The 15,485-nt window shown below is 40.7% G+C and overlaps 1 protein-coding gene across 4 annotated transcripts in view; it reads right to left on the bottom strand.

Annotated features, from left to right (window-relative positions):
• The window catches only part of Fgf13 (fibroblast growth factor 13), a 508,789-nt gene that overhangs the window by 76,599 nt on the left and 416,705 nt on the right, over nucleotides 1–15,485 (bottom strand). For 3 of the 4 annotated variants that reach the window (XM_048457651.3, XM_085684756.2, XM_085684757.2), the window contains one exon: nucleotides 6,079–6,189. In XM_048457651.3, coding sequence (XP_048313608.1) covers nucleotides 6,079–6,189 — 111 coding nt within the window. Of the gene's footprint in view, nucleotides 1–6,078; nucleotides 6,190–8,066; nucleotides 8,969–15,485 lie in introns of those variants that run through there. The other variant, XM_048457652.3, reaches the window with a different exon arrangement.

The raw sequence follows: 15,485 nt of genomic DNA, 5'->3' as shown, positions 1-15,485 counted from the left end.
GTCCCTGAAAAAAAAATAGTTATTTTGTAATCATATATTCCATAAAGAAGTGGCATTTTGCAGGATGATAGAGTTGAGCAGGCTCTTGTAATTTAGTCTCAAAGACAATAGAATAAAATAAGGCATAGAAGAAAAGTGCTATTTGTTATTCTAATGTTTCCTGCAAAATTGTTGCAAGTGGGCTAATGAGGTCTTCATCTCTCCATCCGAAGGTCTTACTGCATCAAACTTACACCCAAGTGCTCCTCACAAGCACACACCACTCACTGGAGACAACCAGTGGGTGTTCTCCCACTGCCAGCTGTCTCCGCCCTCCCACACCACGAACAAAAATAAAACAGTACATTTTTAAAACGTAGTGTTTGCCACACACATCTTTTGAAAATAGCCTGTGCACCTTGCTCCTGAGAGCCACAAACCAATGTTGATGATTTTTGCCCTGTTTCCTAAGTTTGTTGGGGATGATAAACTAGCCTGTAACTTCCATCAGCAAGAATTTAAACGTGTCACTCCAATATATAAGATTTTTTTCTAGAATCACTTATCTTTGAGAACTCTGTTGCACTAGATAGGGTAATATGGGTAAAAATATTAATAAGGAACAAAATATTCCTTGTGAAGCCTACAATGCATCTTTCCCTTAAAATTTGGGTGCTATAAAAGAGGAGCTAGGACATATTGTACAGTTCAAAATACAAGTGTTCCTACCACATGCCACTGATGGCACTTCATTCAATACTCACCATATAAAAAGCTGTGCCCTTCTGTTATGTGAAGTAAAGAAAACTAATTGCACAGATTGCAAGTCAGGATCATGTGCTATAATTGACAATGTAATGTACAGAAAATGAGCCTAATATCTTTGAGCATATCATATATAAGTCATGCTTCTTTTTGTTGAGGATATCCTGCTTACAGCAGGTACTCACAACACATTTGTAGACTGATACCAAACTGCATCGTGAAAACATGATCACGTGTTTGGGGGATATAATAGTTGACAATCATATTATATTAACCCTCATAGTTAAAAAAATCTCAAACCTATGATAAACCAAACAAAAAGCTCCACATGAGTTTGTTTAAAGTCAATATGAAAACATGTCTGAAACCTAACTGGGTGACAGTGACAGATAAGAGAGAAAAATGTAAATGAAACTGAAAATGATTCCTAGAATCTTATTTTATAAACCAACATTCTGAGCCTTATTAGTTTTATGAATGTAGCTTTTCATGTCAGGGATGAGCATGGAGGGAGGTAGAGAATGAGGAGATTGATAATGGCTTTAGTTTTGTGTTGCTTTTCACTCTCTTAGATTTGTGTTTTAGTGTGAAATGAAATGCTTAAATTTCAAACAGTAGACAGTTAAAGGAGAAAGAGAATCAAAGAACATCAATCCATATTACCTATTCCTGAATAATGGTATTGCATTTGTAGGCCATTTATTATGTAATCTCAGTGTTCATGAAGTTAGATACAGAGACAGACAGATAGACAGACATTTATGCCAAAACTGAAGAGAGTAGAAAAATGTGAAGTAGTTGATCATACATATCACATACCAGTCCAATCTTTTCTTTCCTTTTTTAAAAAAAATATTTATTTATTTATTTATTTATTTATTTATTTATTTATTATGTATACAATATTCTGTCTGTGTGTATGTCTGCAGGACAGAAGAGGGCACCAGACCTCATTACAGATGGTTGTGAGCCACCATGATGTGGTTGCCAGGAATTGAACTCAGGTGCTTTGGAAGAGCAGGCAATGCTCTTAACCTCTGAGCCAGCTCTCCACAGCTCTCCAGCCCCTCCAATCTTTTCTTTAGATATTCAAGATGAAGTACATACTGAATTGTCTTTGAATTTTTCCAAAGAGGCAGTCTTCCCATATTAAAATGCAAACAGCTTGTCCAGAAGTATGCTTGGATAGAATCACTGTGGTCTTCTTCTCTTTACTGTTTCTAAGACAGAATCTTGCTTTCTCTAGCAGGTCTGACTCTTGCTATGTGACTCAGACTGATCAGGGCCTGTTAGCAATTCTCCTGCCTCAGCCTTCTTAGTGTTAGGATTGCAGGCACACACTACCACTCATAGCTTTGCACTGCCTTCTCTAAACTTGGAGTAATTCTTTATGGACTTAAGATGTAGCAAGAAGAATTTAAATTGAGGCTTATTTTAGTCAGAGGCTAGCCTTCAGAATATAAACAATGATAAATGAAACCTAGGGTAGTACCAATTTTAGGAGCGATGGATTTGTCATGAATAATCTCAATAGTAAACCACAATTTCCTCTACAATACACCTTTGAGTCATGTGCACTGCATTTGTTCTGGCTTGCATAGAAAACTACACTCACAGTTAATAGAGCTAGACAACAGTAACAAAAGAAAAAAGATATTTTGATCAAGTTGAAAAATTACTCAATATTACAAATAATTGATTTCATTTGTTTCTAAAACACATTCAATACCTAAAATCTTTTATACTCTTTTAGCTAGATTTTAAGAGGTTGGTTTGTTTGTTTGTTTTGCTTTGTTTGGTTTGGCTTTTTGAGCCAGAGTTTCTCTGTGGAGCCCTGGCTGTCCAGGACTTTATTTTGTAGAGCAGGCTGGCCTCAGACTCATAGAGATTCGCCTGACTTTGCCTACCAAGTAAGTACTGGGATTAATGTGTGCACTATCATGCCTGCCTATTTATTTGTTTGTTTGTTTGTTTGTTTTTTTGTTTATATGATAGGCCTAAAGGACAAAGACAGATGTCCCAACGTTGCAGAGGGTCTTTGGGTGACTGTCGAGGCAGCCAGCTGTTTCTGTCATTACATTTTTTTGAATTTGCTTGCTTGCACTTCCTGTTTTTTCAGTTAATATTATTTCTTTCTCAGGTCTCTGAGGGAGTTGAAGACTAGATAGTTATAGTCTCCCTATTTATGAGACTCAGAAAAGAAATTCTCTAAAGAAATGTAAAGTATATAAGGCTGAGATATCAAAAGATAACTTTGGAAGGTAATGCAAGTTATGATAGAAACAAAATTAGGTACAAGACGTCGGATTCACCAAGATAGAATAGATATTGAGTAATTTCTCTGAATTTATCAAATGCAAATGAACTAGACATTGTCAACATATTTATTGCCTGTATATAGTATATAGTTATTGTACTTATTGCATATAGTTTTCCTTATATTAGTTATAGCCTTCTTTTTTATTTTAGACAAAAAGGGGAAATGTAGTGGCATTATTTATTTATATTATTTATTTATTTATTCATTCATTTACTCATTCATTCATTTTGTGCATTTTAAGAAATTTCTAATGAATAACCTCCATCCTGTTTCTTATTTGTTTGATATTGTTCCTATATAAAAACAAAAACTTATACTTTAAAAGGGTCACTTTCTCAAGGCTATGCTCCCTCCTTGGCATTCACAGTTGAGCTCTACACTGACCTCTGCACTGATGCCCTGCTTCACAGTGCTCAAGTTAAGGCCAATTTCTCTAAGAAACTAATAATTAACAAAGGTATTATTTTAATGTACTTGGAGAACCATGGTACACTAATGTGGCAAAACTATTGTAAGTTTGAAGAAAAATCCATTCCTTATAGCCAAAGCTGATAATAAAACTACCTTCATGAAATGTCTATCATCTTTGCTTTACAAGGAAAAATACATAATTTATAATGTCTTACTTGTCCATGATGAGATTTCTTTGGATTGACATTTACCATTATAATAAATTTACATAAGGTAACCTGAAATGCATAGTATCAAACTCAGTTTTAGAAATAGACGTACATAAAGCATGAAATTATTTGCTTTATCATACGATCTTGTTTATCATATCAAAGCTAAGATAACATAAAATCAATTAAATTGAACTAAATGAAAAAACTATGGTAAAAAGAAAAATATAAACATAATCCTGGAATGCATGCTGAGGAAATACTATTATAATGAGTCACAGGTGGAAAAAAACTTGTATCGTAGTTCCATTCATTTAAATAATTACTTTAACTTAATATCAAAAAATTGCTTGGTTTTGGGTGAATATCGATTTTAATGGCCACACTTGCAATTTGATAGACCAGTATAATCCACAGGCATCTGTGTTTTATGATGGCTTATATGGCACAATAGCAACGGGGAAGTGAAGTTAGTTCCCTAGACTTCTGATTGCTCTTCAACCCAGAGTAGACAAGCTTGCTTTTACTTTTGCGATACTTTCCATTTGTACGGTGCATGTTAGGGTAATACTTACCTTTGATTGACTTAGCGCTATATGTTTTAATCAGACTAGACATGGATTCCTGTTATCTGGTTATGTATTGTAAAAGTCTCTGAACACCATTAGTATTCAGAAATGGCATATCAGACAGAGTTGTAAGACAACCAAAGAAAGAAACAATGTATTTGTAGGAATGAAGGAGAATAACCTAATATACAATATAAAGATCCATAATAAGAAATGGATCTCTTTGTGTGCCTATGTGTGCTTTTTATCTCCTAAAATGAATATGTACAGCATGATCTTTGTGAGTTTGACATATCACTAAGACACAGCACACTGAATCATCTATTTAAAACAAAACAAAATGAAACTGTTCCTTTTGAATAACTGCATAAACACTGGAAACAAATATTTTTTCCTCGATTTGAACCTGGATATTTAAAGCATATGAGAGCAATCCTGATTGGTAGCTCATCACAAACTTCCCTTTAACAATGTTCATTTTCTATAGAAGAGAGTAGCATACAAACCTTAATTCCTTTCCCAAACATCAATCTGTATACATAATTTGATGAAAAATTGTATTACGGATCACTATGTATTAATGTGTGTTACTTGATGGCAGTAAAGTGCTCTGCTTCATTTGGGTACTTGTTTTAAATAGAATAGTATGCATGAAGGAGTAACTAGGATTTGTTATAAAACTTTAATGTCATCACTGCAACAGAGCATTTGGCAAACACCGAAGAGCCATTCAGTATACGGGGCCTCCATCCTAGGAGCCAAGAGATGTTTCTTCAAGGGTAATTGAAGGTAGCTTTCTATGGAGGTAAAATTTCAACCCTCAGTCCAAGAATCATTCTTTAAAGGTGTGAAATTCTTTAATCCTTAACCCTGGAACACTTATCCATGGCTTTACTGTCTTCAGTAATGCAGTTCCAAACGAACACACTACAGAGAACTCCCTAGCAGCCAGACCTACTTTCCTCAGCTGTTTTCTCAGCCAACAATGGGAATATTTCTAGGAATTAACAAATCTGAGAGAATTGAATCCAAATTTTAGAAAACAGAGAATGAATTATGAGAACCAGGAACTTTAGGTCTCAGAAACAAATGAGTAAGTCTGCAGACATCGGTAAATTGCAAGAAGACCGCAATTAATATTGAAAAAAAGGGGGCACTCTTTGTGTCTTTGTTTTAATTACTCTAAATTAATATTTTAGGCAAAGGTTATGTAACAAGGCCCTTCAGATCACTGGGTTTCAGTAATTAGAAATAAAACTCTCATTTGATGCCTTTCCTTCTCAATTCAGCATTACAGTCTCCAGGTTAGTCTAAGAGAAATCCCTTTGCAGACCTGTGTGAGTAACTCAGTGTTAAAGTATCAATTAGCCTTAGAGTTACTGGTATATGTGACAGGGGTAGGGCAGGAGCAAAAGCTTGTAACAAGAAAATACCATGGTGTGAAACCACTTCTGACTCTTGGGATGAGACTCATTTTTAAGAGTGGAGATAGCATGCTATTTCAGGATTGTTGTGTGGGTGAGAAATTTTTCTGGGGGAAAAAGTAATAAAATCCAAAGGACAGCCATAAATCTATCAAGATTACCATGGAGATGACATTTGGATCAACCTTCAGATGGTGTCAACATTATTTGCTCTGCTTTATATTTTAGACGTGTCTGTGTTCAGCTTCCTGTAGGGAGCCTGTGTAAACAGGGTTATGTCACATGACCAGATTTTGCATTCACCTAAGGATTTAGCAAGGTTTGTTTGAATGAAAACTAAATAAAAAGAACCTAGTGTCAACAACAGGCTGGTACATACTATTTATTGAGCAGTCACTTACTGTAAGTGCTGTCCTCGTCTTTGGTGCCATCGATAGTTCCATCTGCCTGCAGCTGCAAGTGGTAGCCTTGTCGGCTGTAGAGTTTGGTAACGATACCCTTAAGCTGAGGTTCTGCAAAGAGAACAATGCTTTAGGTCAATTCGTGAGACTCAGGATTCAAAATTCTAAGATCGTCTACAAGTTTTAGTGGGGAAAAAATAAGTCAAACTTTATTTTCAAAGAGTCATCTGGAAGAAAAAAAAAGAAGCAAACAAGTAAAAAAGTTTCAGAATAAACCTTATAGTATCTAAAGAAACATTTGGTTTCTAGTTCAAAACACTGGCAATGCACTAAAGCTTTGGATAAAGCCCATTCTTTGTGATAGCTGCTCCTTCTGCTTAGTCCTACTCCACCTCATTAGACACTCTGAATGGGTTGGCAAATGGCATAGTCTATCGTCTTAATAACGTGTTACTTTCCATGTGGAAGAAAATACATAGCAAAATAATTTAGAGTAACCTACCAACCGGGTGCCAAAATCCACCAGCAAAGATTTCCTTAAGAATCAGCACAATTTGTATAAATAACCCCCACCACTCTAAGGAGGTTATGAATCTAACCTAGAATCTCATCAAAGGACCTGTATCTCTAAAACTGAGGCTTCCCGTACAAGACAATGAGAAGGGGGCAGAAGAAACAGCCATTGCCATCCCTATCAGATTGGATTTTGCTTATGGAAAATGGACGTGAAAAGAACAGTTTCTGTTGATAAGGAGAAAGAAAAATTAAATTGTACTTATTTTCAAATTTGATATCAAAAACATGATTACCCGAAACACAGGTTCTTGATTAAAATGATCTTCAATTATGAATCACCGTAGATTAATCAAGCACTTAATTTATTTGTAACAGCCATGATATCTACAATTTGCTTTTATTGAATACAGACACCTGCGCTGAAATAATATTTATTGGAGTCACATAAGCACACATTTTAACTGCTTACATCTTTTTAAAACAAGCCTAGTTGACAGCTAATGCATTACAAACTTCGTGCAAACTGAAGACGTATGCCTGCTTTTCCCTTCCAGGGTGTGTAGAGCACACAGAGAAATAACTGATCTATGAGTAGGTCTGCATTGCTGTAATACTTGTCAAGTAAAAGATAAGAAAATGGTGCGAACAATTCCTTTGGTTAAGAATGGGAAATAAGCTGCATGCTCCCCCTGAAGGTCTACCTTGACGCAACCTGACAGACACCTAAGGCTCTGAATTTCTCCTGTCGTTGGAATGTCTTGCCACTCTTTGCACTGAAATCATTAAAAAGGACCCACAACCTAAAGATGATTTAAGTCCCTTCTTTCCTCTTGCATTTAATGTCAAGTAATCAGTTTTAGTAGTCTGACCAGATTACTAAGATCTTTGACGCAAGGTCCTAGAAATATTTCTCCCCTCGTCCCATCCCCCAGCAAACGTTTCAAAGCTGCCCCACAAGTCAAGTTTGTCCCGAAAAGAAATAAAATGCCTAAACAGTGGAAAACTCATGTCCCTTGGGGGTGGTATGTGGAGGGGAAGGGTCTGGTAGGCAGAAATGAAAGCCAGACAGGGAGGGATTCCCTGCGTTTTCCAGGAGGGGTGGGCAATGGTGTCAGTCCTGATCTCTCTTGTAATTTCCATACCACACGACAGCTTGAGTTACGCCTTCCCTGAGCCCACGGGCATGCACACTTATACACGCATGTGACATGTCTGAAGCTGAGGGCGCACCTCCAGGGCAAGCTAAGCTCCTGGGCTCTGTGCCTGTCCCAGGGCAGTTGCAATGCAGCAAGCCTGTTAACTGTTACGGAGGCAAAAAAAGCAATCTCCTCCTCACGCACGCACACCAGCTAGGGGGCCTCATCTGCACAAGCTGGGCTCCCAACTCACCTACGCTGCCATGCTACCCCCAACCCCCTCCACAATCGTAAAGTAAGAGAGGGGAAAAGAGAAAGGCGAAAGCCCCTTCCGACCTGGTCTCCTTCTGCGCCTCTTCTTGGAGCCAAAGAGTTTGACCCGGGAAAAGACATTTAACTTGTTTTTGTCGCAGCTGGTTTTGCCTTTGCTGGGGCTGCTGACACACTTGCAGGCATTGGATTTCTCACGCTCACGGGCTTGTCTCTTTTGCCGGATGAGCGAGCTGGCGATAGCCGCCGCCATGGCCACGACGCCCACCACCACCACTTCTTTGGGGGCCCCTCTCTGCCTTCGCCTCCTCTTTCTCCTCCGCTGCTGCGCTGCCGCCGGCTCGCGCCTTCGCCTCCTGAGTCTCCTTAGCCTGCACTTGCTTGGCCCGGGCTTCTAGGCACTCGGGCTTTAGTCGAGGAGGGGGCTCAGCATGCCGTCCGAGCTCCTCTGACGGTGGTCCGGCTCCCGCGCGGGCTCTGGCTGCCTGGGTCCGAACCGACGCCACAGCCCCGGGCCGGGATCGCAGGCGAGACTGGCAGGAGGAGGCAGAGAGCTGCGCTTGTGGCTGCGTGCGCTCGGCCCCTGAGCCCCGAGGACACTGTGCAAGTCCAAGCGGTTCGGGTCGGAGTTTCGCGGCACCCCCCGCCCTGTGCCGCGTGGAGGGGGCCGGAGGAGGGAGGCGGGCGGAGGGAGAGCGCGCGGGCGGGAGAGAGGCCGCGGGCGCAGGCGGCCGGCGAGAGGAGGGAGGAGGCAGCGCACGGGGGAGCGCGCCCTCGCCCTGGCCCCTCCGGCGCTTCCACTAGTCCTTGCAACTTCTCGGCCCAAGGATCGGCAAAAGTTGGCCCGTGCCAGCTTTCCCGCAGGGATCAAACAGGTAATGGCCTGGCATCGTCGCTGTGGCTGCTGCTCTGGGCGCGGCACAGTCGCAGCACAGGAATTCAGTCGCTGCAGGCACCCTCCAGAAGAGCGCGACAGCCTGGCGGCGGCCCCCTCCCTGCCTCGGCGGCCCCTCCCTCCTGGAGCCCATCTACTGGCTCCCGCTCGCCCGCCGCCCCCAAACGCCCCACCCCCAACCCCCCAGGTGCAGAGTCCCAGTTCCCATTAACACCTGTAGGGGATCAAGACACTGCCCCATCGTCCAAACCCCTCTTTTCCCTAAAAGAGTCTCAGGGAGAAAGGGTGATGGAGGGAGTACTGAAATATGAGATAGTTGCCTTGCAGGAGCAGAGCTTTACTGGGTTTTGGGGTTGGGAGAAGAGGGACAGGGGTGTGACTTAAGTACAGATCTCAGAGTTAGCTCCAGCCTGAGCCTCGGGAAGTTGGCCAAACTCCTGCATCTGGCTCAGGTATAGCCCGCATCCAACCAGAGACCTTGCAGACGCATTTTGCATGGCGACACTTGTAGCCCTTCAGGAGAGGGCCAGGGCTCCCAGATGAGTTCAGCCCCCACCACAGTGGCAGCAGCAGGCACTGCAGAGCTGCGCCCGCACACCACGCTGCCACCCAGTGGTTTTTGCTGACTTTTCATTCCGCGCCAATGTGTGCTGTCCAAAACCCGGTTTTCCTCGATGCCCCCTCATCTGGCCATTTGTGAGACATGCAGCGAGCCTGGACATGTACCATATAGGCAGTACTGGGGGAAAAAACATAGTCCAGATCTTCATTTACGCTCCGTTTCATCTTCTGTGTCCTGATTTCTTCTCTTAACTGCGCCTCAAAACCAAAAGGTTCATCTATCCCCCCCCCATTCTGAAATTAACTTTGCCTTTCGCTGGCTGTATTTGTATTCACGAGTTCTTTCCTTAATCCTTGGAAATGCAGGAACAAAACTCATAGTCTATCTATCTCTGTACCTTCAGACATTGTTATCTTATTATTTTATTTGATCTCTGAGGATAAATAGAAAGTTCCTAATAGGAGGGCTGTTCCACACTTTTGGTACTAGATCTTCCTATATCTTTTCAGAAATTACTTCACCACAAAACCAATGCTCAGCTTGTACCCAAGACTCCAAGAAAGGAAAGGACACATCAGACTAATTCACAGATGGGAAGACCCCTAGTTTGCACCATTGCGCCTGAAATGCCTCCCTCCACAATTGGTATTTCTCTTGTTCACTATAATCCTATTTCCTGGCTCAAACCTCAGGAGCAGTCTACAGTAAGTAAAAATTCATTGAAAAGAATTGATGAGTGCTTGGTTGGTATTGATTCCAAGAGGAAAGAAAGGTGTCTCAGCTCAGAAAGAGGTACTGGCTTAATTTCAGGAACTATGAAGGGGAATAATTTCACTAAATCTAGATCAGAAGAAACTTTGACGAGGTTCAGATAGTTAGAATTTGGGATGGACTCTCTCTAGGACCGTATCCAAGACCACTGTTTTGCAACTTATATCTCTTTTGGGATCCTTTTTCCAGTGTATGAAAAGGCTAAACAAGGACAAAGTTCTTATTTAGGAAAGGGATAGAATTAGGAAATGTTAGAATGGAAAGAATTGGAGGATGCTACAGGGAAATGAGAAAGGCTTTCCTACACTCCTTTCCCCCCCTCATTTCTCCAGGAAAACTATTACCATTTGCTGAAATATCCACAAAATATCTTCAGAGTGCCTGTAGATTTATTGGCCTGTCTATGCTGGATATTGGCAGTAAACGGACCGTATGGTAGACTTCAGCATATATAACCAGGAGGCACAATTATTGTTATAAAGGAGTAAGCACAAACATGCAGACATTGTCTGCTTCCTTTCTAGTCCCTACTTCATTTTTTTGATTGATAATTGAACTCTATGACATGCGTACACAGGTCCATGGGCCAAAACTGACAACTTAGGTATCTGCAAATGCTTTTCCTGCTCTAATCATTTTCTTCTCAATTATTTCTATAATTTTATTTAATTATTGATTGATTGGTTGGTTGTTTTTCTGAGACAGGGTTTCTCTGTGTTGCAACAACTGTCTTGGAACTCATTCTGTAGACCAGGCAGGCTTTGAGCTCAGAGATACACCCGCCTCTGCCTCTGCCTCTGCCTCTGCCTCTGCCTCTGCCTCTCTGCCTCTGCCTCTCTGCCTCTCTCTGCCTCTGCCTCTGCCTCTGCCTCTGCCTCTGCCTCTGCCTCTGCCTCTGCCTCTCTGCCTCTGCCTCTCTGCCTCTCTCTGCCTCTGCCTCTGCCTCTGCCTCTGCCTCTGCCTCCCGAATGCTAAAAGTGTGTACCACCACCACTCAGCTTATAAACTTTATTTTTAAGCATTGCATAAAGTATAAAAATTAAAACCATTACTGGAGTATCACAATATTTTAATACATATATGCACTGTGGAATCTTTAAATCAAGTCAAAAACATCTGATCAAACAGTATCATGAAAATATGCAAAATTGTTTTTTCTAGCTTTTTGAAATGTATAGGACATTATAGTGTATAGTCATTCTACTGTGCAGTGGCACAACAGAAATCTTTTCTCCCATCTAACTGTTACTTAACGCATTGAACAACTCCATCCCCCACCAAATCTTGCTAATTCCCACACAAGAGGAGTATGAATGAACAAGACATATTTCTTGTTGGCTCCCAAAAGTTACTTCTTTATATCTTCTACCTCATTCTTTCATTTCCACCGGAAAATATCTGATGTGTTGGTGATGAGACTGGAATAGGTTGCCTCTAATTTTCTGTATTCTGTCTTCCTGCAGACCATATGCATCCCCCTCTCTCTTCCACTAAGATGTCTGTGACTGGATGGTCGGTTCAATTTGGAACATATAGAAAAATATAAATATCCTTGGAGATGGATAGTGGGCGTAGTGGGTAATGGTATTTGCTGTTATTGCATAAGACTCAAGTTTGGCTCCAGGTACTCATGCCAGATTGCTCATGGAGGTCTAACACAGTCTTCTGGTCTCTATGGGAACCATCCCCAACATGTGGCAGACACACAGACAAGCACGCATACACACGCACATGCACATGTGCTGTGTGCGCATGCACATGTGCATGTGCATATACACATAAGAAATGGGTCTACCTAAATCATATTATCCAATTAACTATAAATAAAGTAGGCATTCTTTATGCTCTCTTAACACGCATTTCTATTTCCCAGGTGTAGAGCATTAATATCAGTTTCAAATTCTCAAAGAGGAATTTTACAAAAGTCCTATCCATCTCAAAAGGGCAAAATGAATGCAGCCCGTCCTAGAAAAGTCCATTTGTCTTTTCTTTGCTCTCCACTGCCATCGCAGACCCATAGAATGGCATTTGAGTGGGAGGCAGAACAAGAACTGTCTTTTGACACCTGTCTTCTGAACCACCCTTTCTCTCGACTTACTTTATCCACAGCAGTTCTGCTATGGGATTTTTGGATTCCCTCCAGATTCAAAGTTTGATCTCTTCTAGGCTATGTGGGTCTACTTTTCTTTGTTCCCCAACAGATCTCCTATTCCCTGGTGCACCCTCCAAGCTCACTCCTTGACCATGTTCAGACAAATGTGCTCTTAGCACTTTTCTCCATTTCCAACCCCGCAGAATTCTTTTCTGCACCCTGCTAGGCAGGAGACTAACTGGCCATGCGCCTTTGGTGGCCATGCCATTCTTCTCATGGTGAGGAGTATACTCAGTATCAGCCACTTTCAAGTTGTATTCTTCAGCTCCCTCAAAGTACATGACCAAAAAAATGAGTTCCCTTGACAATGTTTTAAACATAGCACTTCTACTTTCATCTATTCTGTGCACTGCGGCTCATTGTGTGATTTCTTTTAAAAATAAACATAAAAATTCAGCTACTAAAAACAGAATGTTGGAAAATGCCTGGATGAGCTGCTCCTTAAAAGGCTTTTTAGGTCTGTGAGTCTTCGCTTCATTTTGTGGATACCGCTGCTCCTCCGACTGCCTTATCTTTTGGTACTTGCCTTTTTTCTCTTCCCCTCTTTACCTCACCAAAATATAAAGTATCATTGGAATTCCAAAGAAAATGGTTTAAGCCCTTTGGTTCCCCTCTCTTAAAGTTTACTTTAGAAGCAGGTTTGTGGTACTGTTTTCCAAAATTTATGGGAGTTATCAGAGCATAGAACACTGATGGTTCTCTGCCAGTGTTTTTGGCAGGCCTCAGATGAGCTGTAAGAAGCTGAGGGGACCTGCTCTCCAGAGACTTCTCCAGGAAAGAGACAGAAACCCAAACAGATGTGACTGTGATGAGCAAAAACGAGAGAGTTGAGACAGCCTAATCAAGAACAGTCTCAGAACCTTTTGAGCAGAAAGGAATTGGCTGTCTTTCTTCAACTCTGAAAATGAGAGATTTCAAACACCCTTCCTCTGTAAGATAAACATGATCATTGCCACTTGCCAGTTCCCCCTCGTGTTCTCCCTCTCTTCCTCTCTCCCTCCCCTAACAGTTCATCCAAATCACCCCATAGTCAGTTACAGGTCAAAAACTGCTAATGAGCTCTAAGAGAGGGAAGGGGGTTAGATTCAAGTATAGTAGGATCAAGCAACCCTGGGATCTCATTCACCAAATAAGGTATGGGTGGTAGTTAGAAGACACAATGGCAAGAAACACATTGTATGTTCTCTCTAATTATGTCGAAAAGCCTCCCCCCAAACCAACTGGATAGAAATACAAAAGAGAAATAGAGAAAAGCTTTTAGAATAGGTTCTTGCCACTTAACACCAAGCAGGAAATAAAACACAATTTAAGAGATATTATCAATGACATGCTGAAAATCCAGGCACAAAAAAAACGTGACAATTGTATTCAATAACATAACTTGTCATATTTACTAGCTACCAAAGAGTCTCTCCTAGTCAGATCACTTGGACAACTTCTAGTTCAGGCTCAAAAGAATCCAGAACTAATTTTTACAAAAATCAATTGGCTGTCTTTATATGCATGCAGAATGAAAAGTCATAGGACCCTCTGCCTGCACCTCACTGGAAAGGTAGCTTGGTTTTCATTATATCCTTTCTCTGAGAGCATTCTATTAATACTTAAGCCATAGAATTTATTCAGGCCACCCCTGATTTATACTTAAAATCAATTGAGAAAACACTGATTAATTCTGATCCTTAAAAAAGAAAAATCCTATAACCCTCATAAAACTTTCATTGGTCAGTCACAATTTATGAACACTAAGACCATAAAAACCATGATGGTATTAATCATAGCTATGAATCCAGCACCTTACCATTTAATTAGCCATGAAAGCTGCAAAGCTGAGAGTTCAAGGCCTCTAGTTACCTGTTTGGTCATTTAATCAAGAGAATATGAAGATAAATAGCAGATTGCTGAGATGCAGATTCCTCCTTGAGCATCCAGAGAGATCATAGGGAATGAGCCTTAGGTGTCAGCTATTTCAGTAACTATGGTTATTGGTAGAAGAAAGCCTAAACTCATGACTTGAGGAAGGGAGGGCAGAAATTGTAAATTGTCAAATATACATTAATATTTAGCAGATGGTAGAGGGTTCTAAAAACAGGGTAAAGAACATTGGTTTGATTTCCCACGTTCTAATGGCACCGTGACCTGTCTCTAATCAAGAATTTTCTTTTCGCAAGGGAAGGAGCAGAGGAAATGGGAAGATTCTTCAGTGCTTCCTCACTGCTTTCTAACACCAGACCAGTATTCTAGAAGAACCTGCTGAATTTATTAGAACTTAAGGAAAAGATGAATGACACATGAATGATACATTGATGGCCCAATGAGAGCTGTGTAGATGTCCTAAGTGGGCATGGTACTTTCCTCTCTGCTTTTTTTTTTTTTTAATCAAGGTCTCAGATATGCTAGAACTCAGTAGATTCAGTGGATGTAAATGAACAAAGCATGTGGTCTTTGAAAAAAAAACTATGTAGTAGATATTATCATGATTGCCATTTTGCTGGTGAAGAAAGTGAAGTCTAGCGAGACTAAGTGTTGTATCAGTGGTTCCCTGGCAAGTACCCAAGTGGCAGTGCCAGTATTTAAACTAGGAATTCTCAGCCAATAAGATATATGTGTACAAGGCTTTCCTTCTTGGCACTGGGTCCGGAATTTGGGTTGTTGAAGTAGTGCCTGGATATGGCTCTGTCTTGGCTTGGTTAAGTGAAAAAGAATATATCATATTCTCAATTGAATTGTGTTTCTTCCTTTGTTTGATAAGAGTGAATTTTAAAATAAATAAAAATGAAAATAACACAGGCAGGCTATAACCATAGTTCATAATACTTTTATAGTAACTTCTTTGAGTGGTACTTGAAGAAAACATCACTTTTTCATGAAAATTCGGTTATTATAAAATCACTGCTTAATGCCATTCTGTGGATTAGCAGTCCAGGAACTAATTAGGCATTAGGATGGGTCTATCCCTGGTAATCCAGGGCTTCTGAAGGCTATAAGACCCAAAGGAAATTTCTCAGTCTTTATCTCCATCACCACTTACCAGAGACAAGAAGTTAAAGCACTCCCAATTCTCTCAGTTCTTTTCATACAGGGAAAACTGACTTTCCACAGCGTAAG

Source organism: Myodes glareolus, chromosome X (genome assembly GCF_982192425.1).
Source record: "Myodes glareolus chromosome X, mMyoGla1.1, whole genome shotgun sequence".
NCBI classification, from domain to species: domain Eukaryota; kingdom Metazoa; phylum Chordata; class Mammalia; order Rodentia; family Cricetidae; genus Myodes; species Myodes glareolus.
The sequence above is the reverse complement of the archived record's forward strand: the minus strand, read 5'-3'. Positions and strand labels throughout refer to the sequence as shown.